This window comes from Erpetoichthys calabaricus, chromosome 10 (genome assembly GCF_900747795.2).
Source record: "Erpetoichthys calabaricus chromosome 10, fErpCal1.3, whole genome shotgun sequence".
In the NCBI taxonomy this organism is placed as follows: domain Eukaryota; kingdom Metazoa; phylum Chordata; class Cladistia; order Polypteriformes; family Polypteridae; genus Erpetoichthys; species Erpetoichthys calabaricus.
Window position 1 is genome coordinate 167,290,484 of NC_041403.2, and position 16,802 is coordinate 167,307,285.

The 16,802-nt window shown below is 51.4% G+C and overlaps 1 protein-coding gene across 3 annotated transcripts in view; it reads right to left on the reverse strand.

The window, feature by feature from the left end:
• Positions 1 to 5,559: 5,559 nt before the first annotated feature.
• Positions 5,560 to 16,802, reverse strand: part of cep350 (centrosomal protein 350) — a 102,540-nt gene continuing 91,297 nt past the window's right edge. For all 3 annotated transcript variants that reach the window (XM_051933030.1, XM_028812419.2, XM_051933029.1), the window contains 11 exons: positions 16,385 to 16,584; positions 16,115 to 16,311; positions 15,628 to 15,745; positions 15,125 to 15,285; positions 13,761 to 13,897; positions 13,593 to 13,672; positions 11,636 to 13,479; positions 8,976 to 9,398; positions 8,741 to 8,887; positions 6,516 to 6,632; positions 5,560 to 6,376 (listed from right to left, as the gene is read on the reverse strand). In XM_051933030.1, the coding sequence (XP_051788990.1) occupies positions 6,212 to 6,376; positions 6,516 to 6,632; positions 8,741 to 8,887; positions 8,976 to 9,398; positions 11,636 to 13,479; positions 13,593 to 13,672; positions 13,761 to 13,897; positions 15,125 to 15,285; positions 15,628 to 15,745; positions 16,115 to 16,311; positions 16,385 to 16,584 (3,589 nt within the window). In that variant the 3' untranslated portion in view covers positions 5,560 to 6,211. The remainder of the gene's footprint in view (positions 6,377 to 6,515; positions 6,633 to 8,740; positions 8,888 to 8,975; positions 9,399 to 11,635; positions 13,480 to 13,592; positions 13,673 to 13,760; positions 13,898 to 15,124; positions 15,286 to 15,627; positions 15,746 to 16,114; positions 16,312 to 16,384; positions 16,585 to 16,802) is intronic.

Genomic DNA, 16,802 nt, shown 5'->3' on the forward strand with positions numbered 1-16,802 from the left:
CGGCCGCAAGGTGCTCGGCAAACACGAGCGAGTCCGGCCCCGGAGGGGGAGGGAGAGGGGGCAGCGTCCATGCCAGTCTCTGTATAGCGCCTTTAACACGCTTCGCTAAAAGTTTGTATAGCGCCTCTCGGACAGCCTAATGCAGAAGGGGAGATTCAGCCCGTCGGTGTATAGCGCCATACCAGTGGACCCGCTTAAATAGAGTGTTCTTGAGCGTCGTATATCGCCCTCCGGACAACCCGACGGGGGAATATAGCGACATTATAGGTGACCGCACACTGAAAATGGCCTTGAACGCTGAAACAAATATAGCGCCCTTCGAGGCGTTATTAACTCCGCCAGTTTATGGCGCCTTTGTCGTGATTTTGTGACTTGAGTGTAACCGAAGAGATGACAAGTCCACGTATAGCGCCGTTCGGGCAGATTGAGGGGTCATGGACTCCGCTAGTTTATAGCGCCTTTGTTTTGTTTGCGTAAAGTGAAAGGGACGACATCCAGCCTAAGCGCTTTGAGTAAGGGAAAGGCGCTATATTAATAAAATGCATTAGTATATCCTGTATAACGGCTTGCAGGCAACAGGACGGGGGTTATGGACTCGTTATGGACTCGACTAGTTTATAGCGCCTTTACAGTGGACCTGCACCCCGAGAACAGCGCTGCGTGCAGCTAACTTTAGCCAACTTGATGGTGGCTATGGACTCTGCTGGTCTATAGCGCCTTTATGGTGTTGATGCGTAAAGCGGAAGAGAAGACATCGAGTCTGAGTATAGCGCCTTTTAGAGTTTGATGTTTGGGGGGGGGGTCTGCTCGTTAGCGTATAGCGTCTTTGCGGTTGGTCATCTGTGTGTGTGATACTTAGAGGGGCTACTGTGTATAGCGCTCTTCATACAGCCGGACCAATGCGGGGGGGGGATAGTCAGTTCATTAGTATATAGCGCCTTGTTAGTGAACCCGCATACACTAAATGACCTACAGTGGAACAGATGCCAGTTTGTGTGTAGTGCCCTTCAAGGAGCCTTAGCTGCAGGGATGTTCAGCTTGTTAGTATAAAGCGCCTTAACAGCGAGCAAGCCCTTCATAATCGTAGACCTGCTTAGGGGGCTTCAGCTCTCAATTTATATAGCGCGTTAAAGGCCCACTCGCATCACACATGGCCAGTTTGTGTGTAGGGGTCTTCACGTGGACATGACTGTGTATAGCGCCTTAGCAGTGCTCCCTCTAAGAAGTAAAGGCTTGGGAGAGCGTAATGGGGGTTTCTTAAATTCTCAATATAGCGCCTTCATAGCGGGTCATTCCGGCCAAACGAGGTGTGTGTGACACGCGTGTCTTCATAGGTCTGCTCCACCAAACGAGTACAGTATAGCGCCTTGTCATTTAGCCCGACTTGACGTCATGATCGCCTGTTTGTTTGTTGTGTCAGTCGGGGTCAGGGGTCTGTAAACACGTGACCAGTCTGCGTGGGAGGGGGGCAGCCCTGTTTGTTTAAGGCGCCTGTTTGCTTGGACTTTGTCAACTGACAGGCGGGGGTCACCGGAGCGGTGGGTCAGACACAAGGGAAATGGCCGGTTAGGGAGGAGGTGGGGGGTCTTAATGAAAGGCCATCTTCGAGGAGGGTCTTGAATGTCACAAAATTAGCTATCAGGGTGAGAAATCCTGGGCCCTAGAACCCGAAAACCTTTTTTTTTTGTAGCTATTAGAAAATGGAGATGGTGGGACCCTCTGATCAGCACAGTTGGGGGGATGGACTAGAACAGTCAGTGCAAGATAGCTGTTGGCTAGCTCTAGCATCAAACGGGCAAGTTGATATGTTATATAGCACCTTTCAAAGTCTCCGGCTACAACACCAATTTCAAATGACATTTCCTAGAGCAGTTCAGACAGCACTGCAGGAGCAGAGGAGTGGGCCATTAAGGACCCCCAATTGAACTTTACGGGCGGGGGGGGGTGAGTTTGGTTGCCTGAATGTCTTGGGGGGGGGGGGGGGGGGGGGGGGGGGGGGGGTACCTGTGTTCCGGTCAGCTTGTGCTGTACAGATGGACTTTGCAAAATGGCAAACTCTGAAGGTTTGTGGTTTCTAACACAAAAAATAACAAACCTCTCCAGACAGGGTGGCATCAATCAAGCAGCAGCAGCGCCTACAGGCGTGGTGGGCTAAAAAAAGGGGAAAGTAAGGGCACTATATTGAGTCATAGCAGCAAGGGGCAAAGAAGAGTCAGTTGGGGGGGGGGGGGTGGATGGTTAGAACAGCAAGGTTATTATGGGATGGGTGCAGTAAATATGCTAGTTCAGTGGGAGGAGAAGCTGAACAGGCAGCTTAGGTGGGTTGGCATTGGCATCACAGTGGGCACAATTGATGTGTTATATAGCGCCTTTCCGAGTCACAGCCCAATACCCTCAATTCAAATGAGGTCCAGCCAGTGCCTCTGCATCAGCTTAAGGATCCCCCAACTGAAGTTTATCAGGAGGTGGTTAGCGATGATACGTCACCAGTTACAATTGAATGCCAACCAAGTTTAAGGTTCTCATGCTTTCTAAAATGAGATAATTGGAGGCGGACCCCCAGAAGCATCCATCAGATACATTGCTCAACAGCTCATGTGGTCTGTCCCCCTCAATGCTTTAGCAACGGGGACCCTCTGGTACAACACACCGTCTTTCAAAGCTCCCACCAGAAGAGCACAATCAGAGTGGGCTGCTACTCACCACTAGAGGGCGATAAAAGCACTACAGGGAGCCCCCTTAAGATGATGAGTCATCAGAATACACAAGCTGGCATCTCAGATGGCCAAGCCAAGCTGCAAAGAATTCCATTTTGATGGCTTCTCTTTGACTTAAGCCCACCAGGTACCAGAAGGTGATGGGGCACCACTGGGACTGGACCACCTTGGTCTCATTGCCATAGACTTCCTCCATTTGATATGGAGTCTTCCTGTAGTGAATGTGCAAACCACAGTGGCTACTCCATCCTACAAGTGTTTACAAAGGCAAGCTGGCATTGAACCTGTGCCCTTCATTTACAGTGCATCCTGAAAGTATTCACAGCGCATCACTTTTTCCACATTTTGTTATGTTACAGCCTTATTCCAAAATGGATTAAATTCATTTTTTTTCCTCAGAATTCTACACACAACACCCCATAATGACAACGTGAAAAAAGTTTACTTGAGGTTTTTGCAAATTTATTAAAAATAAAAAAATTGAGAAAGCCCATGTACATAAGTATTCACAGTCTTTGCCATGAAGCTCGAAATTGAGCTCCAGTGCATCCTGTTTCCCCTGATCATCCTTGAGATGTTTCTGCAGCTTCATTGGAGTCCACCTGTGGTAAATTCAGTTGACTGGACCTGATTTGGAAAGGCACACACCTGTCTATAGAAGGTCCCACAGTTGACAGTTCATGTCAGAGCACAAACCAAGCATGAAGTCAAAGGGATTGTCTGTAGACCTCCGAGACAGGATTGTCTCGAGGTACAAATCTGGGGAAGGTTACAGAAAAGTTTCTGCTGCTTTGAAGGTCCCAATGAGCACAATGGCCTCCATCGTCCGTAAGTGGAAGAAATTCGAAACCATCAGGACTCTTCCTAGAGCTGGCCGGCCATCTAAACTGAGCGATCGGGAAGGACCTTAGTCAGGGAGGTGACCAAGAACCCGATGGTCACTCTGTCAGAACTCCAAAGGTCCTCTGTGGAGAGAGGAGAACCTTCCAGAAGGACAACCATCTCTGCAGCAATCAGGCCTGTATGGTAGAGTGGCCAGACGGAAGACACTCCTTAGTAAAAGGCACATGGCAGCCCGCCTGGAGTTTGCCAAAAGGCACCTGAAGGACTCTGAGACCATGAGAAAGAAAATTCTCTGGTCTGATGAGACAAAGATTGAACTCTTTGGTGTGAATGCCAGGCATCACGTTTGGAGGAAACCAGGCACCGCTCATCACCAGGCCAATACCATCCCTACAGTGAAGCATGGTGGTGGCAGCATCATGCTGTGGGGATGGGAGACTAGTCAGGATAAAGGGAAAGATGACAGTATTTTTCTTGCACTTCCCCTAACGTCTTAATTTCCTTTGTGGACAAATAAAGTTCAATCCATCGTACATATATACAGTAGTGCCTTTAGTATCTCCCTATAGTCATGCAGTGATTTTCTGATGTGTTACACTCCGCTTTGCCCGTCTCAGCTCTCCACTGCACACACAGACTGGCAGCACTTTGTTTGACCCCCGGAGGGAAATGCAGCGTTTTTAGAGAAGCTCAGCACTACGATCAACCGGACCCCCTCAGACTCACAAGGAAAGGGAAAAAAAAAAGTGCCATTCCTGTCTCTTATATAGCGCATTTCACAGCTGTCTGTTACGTAGCACCTCTCATTTCCATCTTTTATTCAAGTACTTTTCATATTAATTTCTTATAAAGTCTTTCACATATCTGTTGGTAGTTTTCTTGTTATGTACCGCCCTAATCTATCATATCGTGCCTTTTAAAAGCTTGGTGATTTTCCCTAATGTTATATAGTGCCTTTTATATGGTATCTTTCTCATATAGTGATTTTCTTGTTATATAGTGCCTTTCACATCTGACTATTGTAGGGATATTCTTGTGTGTATTGCCTTTTCCATCGTTTATAAAGTGCCACTCACATCCCCATCATATCGTGAATTGTTATATTGCCTTTCATGTCTGTCTGCCTATTTTAGTGATTGTTCGCGCTATGTATTGCCTTTCATATCTTTAATATACTGACTTTTAAATCTTTTCTATAACGAGTTTTTGGTTATATAGTGCCCTTCAAATCTATCTACTACATAGAGCTTTTCACATATATCCCCCTCATATGTCTTCCTCGTCTGTCTACGATATTTTGCCTTGCAGATCTTTCCTATAGTGACTTTCACATCTTTATTACATACTGATTTACCGGTTATATTGCGCCTTTTCCATCAATCATATGCCTTTCATCTCTCTTCTAAAGAGCACTTTACATTTCTTATATAGTGATTTACCTGCTTTATAGTGCCTTTCACATCCAGCTATCCATCCTGTGGCTTCCAAATCAGCAAGCAGCAGCTCATCCAGTTGAGCTCAATGATGTCAAAAGCACATTTTCACCTCTCGGGGGAGATAAGCCAACGCACACAGACACAGCTCTCTAATGGACCTTTAGGGGGAGACACGGAGTCAGAGGGCTGTGTGTGTGTATCCCGGGTCCTCGTGCAGCCCATGTCTTCTGATGTCACTCGCCACATGCTGGTCCTTGTCATCAGGTCACTTCAGCGAGGTCACAGACGGACATCAATCCTTTCACTAACATTAGGTATCATTTGGGAAGGCTTTTGTCACGTACAGCGCCACCAAGTGGCCGTGTTGAGAATGGCATCACCGAGTCTGCATCTCCCAAGTGATGCTGGTAGCGTGACACAGGTGACACCAAACGACTGCAGTGATGGGGCTCATCTAGGAGGGAGGAGGCTCAGGTTTGGCCACTAGGGTGGGGCACAAGCTCCGGAGCTCCAGCAGGGTGATCCCCTTTCCCAGAATCCCTGCTAATAAAAGTGCTGACTGGTTTTCATTTAGAAATCGTCATTTATTTACAAGTTCCATTTTATTAAACAAATAATTATAATATGTACAGATCCCAAAAAAAAAAAAAATTTACAATGCAGGACTCTAAGTCGCCCGCGCTCTCTCTCTCTCTCGCTCTCCCCCTCATATTTACACGTTGTACAAACGTCCGGGCTGCCGACGTCGACTTCGGTACCTCATTATTACCATTCAGCAAATTTAAAAAAAACCAAACATCCACATGATGGCAGCACTGGGCCAACATGCAGCTTGAACCCAGCAGGAGGTCGTGTGTCACGTGTGCGTGCTGCGGGTTCAAAAAGAAAAAAAAAAGTGCAAGTAATACATTTTTTTTGCACAATTCTTGTCCCTGAGATGAAGATCGAACTGACGAGGACCTGCGACAGGCGTGGAAAGAAAACCTGTAACAGCGTCGGGGGGGGCGTGGGGCTCCGCACAGCACCCCGAGTCCCGGCCAGTCAGGGGGTCATGTCTCGAGTTCAATGTGGATGCCGTGCTTTGTGCAAAATGCAAGCGGCCCTCGTGGGCGTTTTGGGGGGTGGTCTGTGGTTGAGTGGCATCACCAAGTCCACACGCTTTGGTGGCCGAGGCTCAGGTTTAAGGGGTCAACACCAAGGCGTGCTGGGCTCCCATCAGGACAGGCACAGCGCCGCCCTTTTGCTTTCGATCTTCTGCAGGACGTCCACGGTGTCTTTGAGGAGAACATCGAAGACGGTGTCCGTCAGCTGCATCTTCACGAAGAGCTCATACTCGTCGTAGTTGACCCACTGAGACTCCTCCTCGGGCAGCTCCTGAACCTGAAGGGATGAGAAATGAAGAGAAAAGACGTTCAACTTACATACTGGCAGTGCCAACCGGGGGGGGGATACCAACTCTGACCCCACAGGAGTGGGTGGCAAATCCGGTCAAAAAAAAAAGGTGCCGGCGGTCACTCACAAGGATTTGGTCGATGCGGTCTCGCTTCTTCCGTCCAAATTTCAGCAGCTTCTGCCAGTCGGTCTTCTGCTCCTCCTTCAGCCCAATCAGCTTCTGCACCTCAGCACTGATGAAGTCCTGCAGAGGGTCAAAGACGAGGGGGGCGTAAGGGACACACAAGGCCGGTCACAAACGCACACGTTTACGGTCTGAAAGCAGAAATACGCACGGCCAGCGGGGCTTGGGGTGGGACATTATACTGTAAGAGGGGGGTCTGTGAGGACTTCAGAGTGGGCGGGGCTAAGTGGCCAGACGGGCTGAAGTGCGCAAGTCTGACAAAGGAGGAGACCACCACTCGGTCCATAATGTCGCTCGTTTGTTAATCTAACAGTCACGCTGTCCCAGCATCTCATCCAGGAACTTCCTGAAGGTCGTCGAGTCTTCTGTATCAACCCCATGACTTGGTGGTTTGTGTCAAAAAGTTCTTCCTGGCATTAGTTCCCTTAATTATCAGCAGGTGTCCTCATGTACGACATTCACTGTAAAGATCTCCTTCATCAAGGCCTGTGAGGATTTTGAAGACCTGGATTAGGTCCCCACCCCCACCCCCCCAGTGTCCTCTCTTCAAGACTAAACAGGTCCAAGTCCTTCACAGTAGGAAGTGTCCTCAAGTCCCATGATGCACCTGGCTGCTCTCCTCTGCACACAGGACTCCAGATGTGGCCTCATGAGTGCTTTATGTGGTCTGAGGAGAGAGCCCCCGCGTTCAGATTCACGTTTTTATGATGTGACCCAACACTATTTGCTTTGTTAATGGCCGCTGCTCGTTCCTCACATGTTGAGAACGTTGAGTCAACACAAACCCCTCAATCCGTTTCAGAGGTCACTTCCTGTGCCTCTCATCGTGTGTAGCCGACGTTCCTTCTGCCCGTATGTAGCACTCGTTACTTCATTTACCAGACGGTCGCCCACTTCTGAAGCCCATCACGATCTCTTTGTCATCTCCTCCGTGTCACCCGTTCCTCCAGCTGTAGTGTCATCGGCCAATTTCACAAGTTTACTAACTTCACCGAACACTTCAAGCAGGTCCGAGGACAGACCACCCAAGGGACTCCACCGATGACCCCATTCTCCTCTTATCTGCACCCTGTGTCTTCTGCCAGTTCAGCCCCCTGAGGTCACCTCTGATGCCCACCGCAGTCAGAGGCCTTGTGGACATCACTCATTTCTGTCACCTGCTCTGCTTTTGTCAAGTGCAGTTGCCCGTTTAAAAATATCCAGAAGATTGGCTTGGCAGGGTGGTCTTCTTCTCATGAAGCCACGCTGGCTGTTATTTAGTACAAGGTTTTCATTTCACTGCTCTTCTAATTTATTTCTTATTGTCGTTTAAATAACTTCACTCAGCGCCCAAGTCAGTCTCACTGGTCTGCAGCTACCAGGATTCTTTTCTTCTCCGTTCTTAAACAAGTCTGCAACTTTACAGTCCTCAGGTGGTCCTCCTTCCTCAAATGGATGCCCAGATATGCCCAAGTATCAGATTGGCATTGATGCCACGGCGCCAAGTCCACCCGTTTTGATCCAGTTGTGCGTTTTTTGAGCCTCTGCTCACCGGACGTGCCCTACATCCCTCCGTCTTTGTGTCGCGTTGCCTTACTTTACCAGTTATTCGAGTTACTGTGGGCATAGTGTGGTAGACATGGCAGCGCCCTCCAGATGAGACCCAAAGAGGAGGTCCTGACTGTCTGTGGTCACAGAAGACCCCCCGGGCATCCTCTGAGAAGCGGAGGGTGTACCCCACGCCACGCTGGCCTGATGATCTCCCGCCATCCTTACTGGCTCACTTTCTTCTCTCTCATGTCTTCATCTCCTAACAGCTAACGTGTGGCGAGTGTACTGGCACAAGAAGGCTGCGGTCAGGCCATCCAGATGGCGCTATGCACTGGCAGAGATTGAAGTGGCTCCCCCTACTGTCTGTATAAGTGCGACTCTCTCAGCTGGACCCTGCTCAATCCACCAAACGTGGAGCGCCCTTGGCCGTTCTTTAATATCCAGCCTTGCCCTCTACCATCTCATGCCAGCTAGCTCACACGCCCAGGCCCTCTCCTCTCAGTCACTGTTGACTTTCAGCGGCGCCCACCTAAACAAATCAGCTCAGCTCCGGCCGTGGGCGGCCGAGTCAATATTGGCTAAGCTTTTTTCCAGGATGTGACAGTGTGACCCCGCCATGGCGTGTGTGGCTTACTCACCTTGACTTCTTCTGGGTTGTTGGGATTGGTCACCCGTCGGTAGTACGGCAAGGGCTGGCGAGCAGACTTCATCCAGAGGGGCCGGCTGACCCCGAGGCATTCCGCAAAGATCTCTTGGAAAATTTCCCGTGACAAATCAAACACGACCTGAGGGGGATATATTGGAGCGCCGTCAGTTCAGGGCCTATCCCAGCATGCACCACCACACACTGACTGGCATTTGCCATATTCTTACCAACTTGTAGCTGAGCCGACTTCTGCTGTCGCTGTCATGACCAACGGCGTCACTGGCCAGGTAGTGTGCCGGGGCACAGGCCTCTTCAACGCGCCGTCCCGATAGCTTACACTTCCAGAGTTCGTCGACCGCACAGCGGACCAACTTGTCCACCTCTGCTGAGGTGTGTGGGACCACCACGAGTGGCTCATCCCGAGGCTTCAGAAGGGGCAGCTGTGGCCTTGCTAGGGACTTCTGGGGCTCCTTTACAGCTGTGCCCGCTTGCTGCCGCTTCTGCTGCTCTTTCCGGGAGCTCAGGCCAAAGTCCTCGTCAAACCAGTCTTGGTCATCGCCCAGCGCGTCCAGCAGGTCTCGGCCGAGCTCCAGCTCTGCCAGGCGCTTGGCCAGCTCCTCCTGCCCATTAGTGCCAAACACTGGACTTTCCTGTGAGAACAGAAACAGAGAGAGAGACAAGAACTCAGTATGGCACTGGCTTTACCAGGAAATTACAGGCGTGGTACCAACCACAAGGGCAGATGCCCACTAAACACACCTGCAGTCCAACACTCTACCCACCCTTGCTGGATTCTGGCAGCAGTGACAAAACAAGCAAAGAATCTGCATGGCACCTTAATACTTCTTACGTCTCGTTGGGTCAGCCAAGCTGTCCCCACAATCTCATCGGGGTACCACTCAAGTGTCAACACTGTGACTCGAGTTCAATTCAGCTTACTTGTGCGTCTGACCGACATGCAACGTGTCACCAGGATCAGCCACTAGGGAGTGTGGGGACCCCCTTTGTGTACAGAAGTGCTCCCACGCGCCAGTCTGAAGTGCACTTCTACATGATGTCCACTAGGCGTCCTCCAGTATGCGACACATTTATCAAAAAAATTCTGAAGACCCCAGCTAGGCCTGGCACTTCCTGTCGGCTCAGGACTAGAGAGCTTCGTGTCCCTAAAGTCGGTGTCACTCTGCGTGACCGAGAGATCGCATCACACTTAACGGCTGCCCGATGTCATCTTGAGGTTACACGACTTGACGGGTTACTCGACGCCCTTGCGACTTCTCAACTGTCAGATTTCAGGGTCGGAATTTAGGCAACCCATCGACTCGCAGCATTCTTTAACTTTTCCCAATCTGTCGCGATACTGCAAAGGGGGTCTGAGCGGACCCCGAACTTCCACAAGACCTTCCCCTACGACACCGAATGGACGCCTGTGCCGACTGCGAAGGGACGTGAGCCTCTCCTGCACTTGCACCGTCCATCAATGGCGTTACCCTCCACTTCCTAAGGCTGCTACTGCTGTGTGTTTCCTGGGGTCCCCTCTTCTTTGTGACCACCGGTTGCATTTTACTGCAGGCCAAGTACCTGGGGGGGGTGAGCCTGGCACTGTGGACCGTGTGATGCGATACCCACCAGCAGTTGTCCAGAAGTCCCGTCATGCCTGCTAACTCATGTGGAAGCCGAGACTTCAAGCGACTCCTCGCCGGTGATGGGGGGCTCTGTGATGTCTTCGAGACGGCTACATCTGAAAACTCTGTGGGACGAGGGCTTTAACATCACAGCAGGACCGGTCTTTCCATCCCAGAATGCACTTGGTTGCTCCCCATGCACACATTTTTGCAGTGGAGTGACGAGAACTGCACAGCGGTGACGTTAGTGAGGCCTACAGCTCGCCGCCCCCCACTAGTTTTTAGAGTGTCCTCTGCTGTTTGCCTGGACGGTGAGCGAGTTTAGCTGCACACGCAAAAGGGGGACAAGAGGCGTAACCCACCTGTTTACGTGTGCGAGCCCACTGACGGAGACCTCCTTTGGCAAAATGCGCTAAAAAATGTAAACGTCGTCAACGGCCATCGGGAACCTGAAAACAAGCATGGAGCCTGTAGGACCCCTCATCTCAACCCCCAAACTCCTCTGAACCCCCCAAACTCAACATCGTGTCGCTGAGCTCAGTGCTGTACATTCAGATCTCAACATAAACTTCACAAATTTGTAAATATTGAGACTGATGATGTCAGCCTGGAGAAGGAACAACGAGATCACCCGAGCGTCTGCCTCAGGAAGTGAAGCTCCGTGACGTGTCCCACCATTTTCTACCGGTGGCTGCTGGGTGTGTTTATGAAGTAAAGGCTGGTGGGATAGTCGCCTTAGGCGTTAACTGTACACCCTGGTTACGGGGCCACATGGGCCGAGAGATCTACATGTGTGGACCCCCTACTGCTTCTCAGAGACCAGCATATCCCAGTCTCTCTAACTGGAATACGAGTACACATGGCGTCTGTGTTAGTAGGGTGAATGTAAACACACGGAATGAGAGTCTCGTCACTAAACCCCTAAATCCATTTTCAGTGTAATGACGGGAACCAGAGAGGTGGGCACCGCGTGACAGGGGAGTACTGAGAGAAGAACTCCGAGTGGGCCACACCTTCTACTGGACACCTGGGAAGTTCATTTTCAGGTGCAGCACAAAGGTTACGAGGTCAAATCCCAACTCATGTCAAAACTCTGGAGACCCGTTGGATCTCCTCCAGAAGGCAAAGATGCGCAGCATCAGACAAGTGGCCATTACTGCCGCCTACCAACCCACCCTGGCAGGGAAGCCCGTCATCTCTCAGCTTCCACCACCCAACTGACCTTTGCCTGGCGAGTGGTCGTGTTTTCCAGCAGCACTACTCACCGGCCGTAGGCACAAATCAGGAGAAGTGCTGCCATCTTTCTCCTCCAGCTCCTCCTTCCCCATAAGGCGGGGCACAACGTCCTTGAGGACGTCCCGAGAAAGAGGCTGGCGTGGTGGTAGCCGGGGGGCAGACTCGTCCGGCAGGTGGTCTCCCTCTGCGTTGGCCACTCTGATTTTCTCCACCTGGGCCTTCCTGATTTGCTGCATCTGCCACACTGCGTCGCTCACAAACTTGCTAATAATTTTGTCCGCCATCTCCCCCACTTTGTCTCCCGCCTGCTGTCCGGCTGGTCGAATGGCTTCCTGCTCCAACAACGACTCAAACAACGAAGGCTTTCTCTGAGCCTCTAAGCATTCCTTCTCTCGGTTCAGAAGGTCCAGGAGTGGAGTCGGCTGCTTCTCCTGCCGTGTCATGTCCTCTACCTCCACAATTGCCGGTCCGTTCCCATCATGGAGGCCAGAGACACCTTGGGTGGCAAATTCGGGCTTGGACTTCTGGGCAGCCTGGCATGTTTGGTCTGCTACCATCTCGGCTTCAAGGCCAACTGGCTTCCCCATCTCCTGCACGTTGCTGCTTTCTGGCGACGCGTCACCTGCAGATGGTTTCAGGTCCTGGGCCGGCAGTTCATCCAGTGGTGGCTTCAGTTCCTTTTCATCCTCCTTCCTGTCCCACACCCCCTGATCCGGCTCATCTATGGCTTTGGAGCGCTCGTCCAACGATTCTTCATCTTCTGTGGTGTCCACATAGGCCTCAAAATGATCTGGGAGCCGAGATATCTTGTGTGGTGGAGCAAAGATGCCATGCCGCTCCGCACACTCAAAGTAACGGACACCATCGTACATCCCATTGTTGCTTCCTTCTGATTTGTCCAGCTCCACTCCTACCCAGAAGCCATTGGCAAAGCCAGTTTTCCCCTTAAAGCGCAGGGTGCCTGGCTGCACACTACTGACCAGGACCCTGTCACCAACATGGAAGTCGGGAAGCAGGTCAGGATTTTCAGCTGCCGAGGGCTCTGGGGAGTGTCGCTCAATCTCGCCATCGTGCCTCTCCTTGTTCTTATCGTCCTCGGTAGGCGACTTCAGCTCCAGCAGCCTCTCCGACCGAAAGCTGCTGTGAGTGGAATAGGACTTGTCGCTGAGCTCTTCACCGATTTCCTCCGTGCTGTCTTCTTGCTCAAGTGACACTGTCCTGTGGTCCAACTTGGCAGAAGAGCGTGTCCAGCTGTTTTTGAGATTTTCACTGGCGGACGACAACTCAAAGTCATCCCGGTAGCTTTCGTTGGACTCCTCCAGACAGGGCGCCTTCCCAGGACCCTTTGATGCGGAGTCTCCGGTGTCTCTGGTCTTTGTGGAGGCGTCACTCTGGAAGTCCTCTTCGCGCTCTTCGGTCCTTGGCAGGTCAGAAGGAGCCTCTGGCTCAGGTTGACTGTCCTCCAAGGGTCTCTCACGTGCTGGGCCATCATCAGTCTTGACCCTGCCCTGCACTTCAGACTCGTCCCCTTCTAAGTCGTTGTGTTCAGCTTCCAAAGCTGACAGAGCGTCGGTTTCTGAAACTGGCTCTCTAGGTGGGGTCACGCTTTTCACACCAGTAGTCCTCAGGTCTTCCAGCTTTAGAGAGGGCAAGTTGTGAGAGTCCATGTCTTCAGACTCCTCAGATTTCAGCTCCTCCAAGATCAGCGACCTGCTACTGTTGAGGCCGAGCTCGTCTTCGGCCCTCTCTTTATAGTCAGGGGAGAAGGCTCTGTGTGAGGCGTCATGAGGCTGGGGGTCCACATGGTCCGGTGCAGCAGGCTCTAACTCGTTCGGAGACCGTGGGCTCTCTGGACTGCGGCTTCTGGTGACACCTGTGGACAAAGTCACGGGTGGCCATTAGGTATGTGAGGAACACATCCAGTCCAAACCAAACCATCCACAGGGATACACAATTTCACTGTTTGTGCACAATTTGTGAACTCACCCTGCTCTGCGGTGTCCTCTGGTAAGGAGCGGGGGGCTTCTGAATCGGGCAGCAGACTGCTATTCTTGATGGACTCGGGCCTGAGAAGAAGGATTTCACTCCAGTCAGCTGACAGCCCCAAGTGGGACGTGAAGAACACGGCAAGCGAGTAACAAAACTGTTAAATACCAGTGGACAGAGGGAGTCTTCATCTTGGTCGTCTCTGCGCCCATCGAGGGGGTCTTAATCTGTGGCTTGCTCGCTGCCAACGCGTCCTTTTCTTTGCCGAGCTCCTCCTGAGTCTTCTGGATGAAGTCATTGTAAGACTGTAAAGCAAAGGAAGAACAATGAACCACACTGGGGGCGACTTGGATTCGGTTTTTTCTGCTATGCACGGCGCCCACCTGCACATGTAGGCAAAATCACAGTGTAGACGCCCAGAGACCCCACGAGCGTTTGGGACAAAGACGCATTTTTTCCTCGATTTCCCCTCCACAATTTAAAATGACAAAACAACTCAGACATCGTGATGACAGTGCACACGGCAGGCTTTCGCTTAAGGGGACGCATTTCAGTCACAAAACACCGCCCTCCCATTTCAGGGGTTGCATCATAAAGTTTGGGACACAGCAATGACAGCTCCGTCCTATTTAGGACTTTTGTCACATGTCCCTCACATGCAATGACAGCTTGAAGTCTGCAATTCATCGACGTCACCAGGTGCCGAGGGTCTGGAAACCCCATCATGAACAGGAAACAAAGGGGGTGAAGAAGTACAAGGGGGCGGCCACGGACATTGGAGTGAGTTAAAGACACAGGCCGGAGAATCAAGTGGAGCACAACGTTAGAGAAACGAAAGGCAAGCGAAGGAAGAAGAAGCACCGTGAAGGTATTGGCGTCATTAGAACAGGAGACAAGTCAACAACAGACCATTCAGCCCCACCCCCGTATCCTCCCAGTTGAGCTCTGAGGGTCTACCCCCCCTCACTCGGTCTTCTCTTCCTAACGTTTATGTCAAAGTCACCCCTGATTAGTTTCTAACTGTGCCCGCGTGTTCTTGATGAATTTCATTTAAAGTCACCGCCTCGATCCACTGGGCTGCTTTACTTCCCTTCATAACGTTAAGCCCCCCAGTCGGGTCTCCTCTTAACCTCCAGTAAACTAAGTGTGCAGCCTTCTGTGCAACGGGTCAGCATGTTAACTAGGAGTTGTTTGGATTGGTGACAGCGCACCCTTGTGGCGGGAGGATGGGGTTGACACAAAATGTTTACGAACGTCAGCCCACCCGCACTGTAGTAGTTCAGCCACTCCGTCCAAACTGAAGGTGGGCGCTTGTGGTAGAAATCCAGAATCCTGTGATCTTATACAAGAAAACTTCAAGTGGGAGGCTCAGTGTGTCACACAGGTCAGTGTAGTTAAAATTATAAGATGAACACTTTGGGAGGTTGCAAGCGTTAAAGATCCCAGAGGGCAAACCGAATGAACAGTAAGGGTGGACACAAGAACACCCCCGACATCTGGCGTGACCAGAGACCTCCATGAGACTCACTCACCTCCAGCTTCTTCAGAAGGCTCGCCTCCTGGGCCTTCAGCCTTTCCTTCTGCCGTTTCCTTTGCTCCTTCTTCAGCTGGTCGACTATAGACTTGCGCTTGCGCAGCTCGTCCTTCAAGGCATTGATGCGAATCTCGATGTCACTCTGGTCGGACGCCGTTTCTATCAGGAGTAGCAAAAGGAGATCACTGTGGTGGGCAACAGCCCGTCAAGTTCAAGCAACAGAAGCTCCTCAGGCACACAATTCAAAGCACTCAATAAGACCCCAATGTATGGGGGGCAGACGCAGATTTCACATTAAATTTAAGTGCTGCTTCCACTTCTATTACTGTAGACCAGAAACTGAAAGAGAGAACGAGGGCAGCGGACTGCAGGGGCTTTGATGTGCCCACCCAGAAGATCCTCTCTGTGCCTGGCAGCAGCATCTGGTGGTCCCTCTGTAACTTTACTGTAAGGCGCAGTCAGTGAAACAGAAAGAGGTGACGGGGGCTGACAGACGCTTACCTGACTGAAACACAGACTGAGGCTCCTCGGTCCAGGTCCTGGGCGTGCTGGCTGGTGCACTACTGCTCTTGGCACCCACATCTGGCCTTACAGCGGTGCTGGACTTCGAGGGAGCCGTCTGAAAGACAACGTGGAAACTAAGGGACCAGGTAGAAACAAACTCCGTCATGGTACAACCTTGGGGGGGAAAAAGCAGCAGTGGAGGACACAAAAGGAACCAGTGACGTCTCAAAATGACCAAAAAGTCTTCATCTGCAAGACGCGGGCAACACCAAGAACTACAATGGCAGCAGACAGAAAGTTTACAGAAAAGGATTTAAAGGTGAGGGGTGGACTTGTGTTTCTCTCAGATCACTTCAAGCAGTCCAACATGAAATGGCGTATGTGGACAACTCCACAACTGAGACCATCAGTTAAAACACAGCAATGTGCTCACACTGGCATATGACATGCCATCCCCGTACCCGCTCCTTTCACAACATCACACCTGTTTGCTGGGAGATGACGATGGCTCAAAGTCCTGGGAATAAGCCAGCTCATCCTGCTCCTTGGTGTAGGAGGCCACTTCAGAAGCTGCAGTGTTCTCAGCTGGCAGACTGCACACTTCCTCCGGGACAGAGCTGTCGCTGTGCACACTGGACTGGGATGGCACGCGAACAGACGACTCCTCCTCGCTGGCAGCCTCTGTGGAGACAATCGATTTAGATAACGTGCAACATCCACACTGTCCTGCCCACAGCTACCTGTCTCAGCTCACCTTTACGCTCTGGACTGCTGTCCTCCCGCTTCTCTGGACTCTTCTTCTGTCGGCTGGGCTCCCTGTCCCAGGCAGCCAAGGCCTGCTTCTCCATGCGGCGGATCGCAGCCTCTTCCAAGTCCAGCCGTCGCCTCCATTCCAAAAGTTCCTCGGCATTGCGCCGCCTCTGCATCAACTTCTGCTCTCGCTTTGTCAGGAACCTGAGAGGACAAAAGTCACACGTGAGCCTTCCATGGCATTGGAGACGGTCGTACTACAACTTGGCACGGCCCTCATCTGGCCACTGCAATAACTCCAAGACATGATGGACCAACAAAAGGCACACAAGACAAAATGAGGCGAAGGAGCCACAGGGATGGGCTACCTGAGTGGCGGCAAAGCTGCTTTTCGGTATTAGGATTGTCTGTCCGGGCCTTTT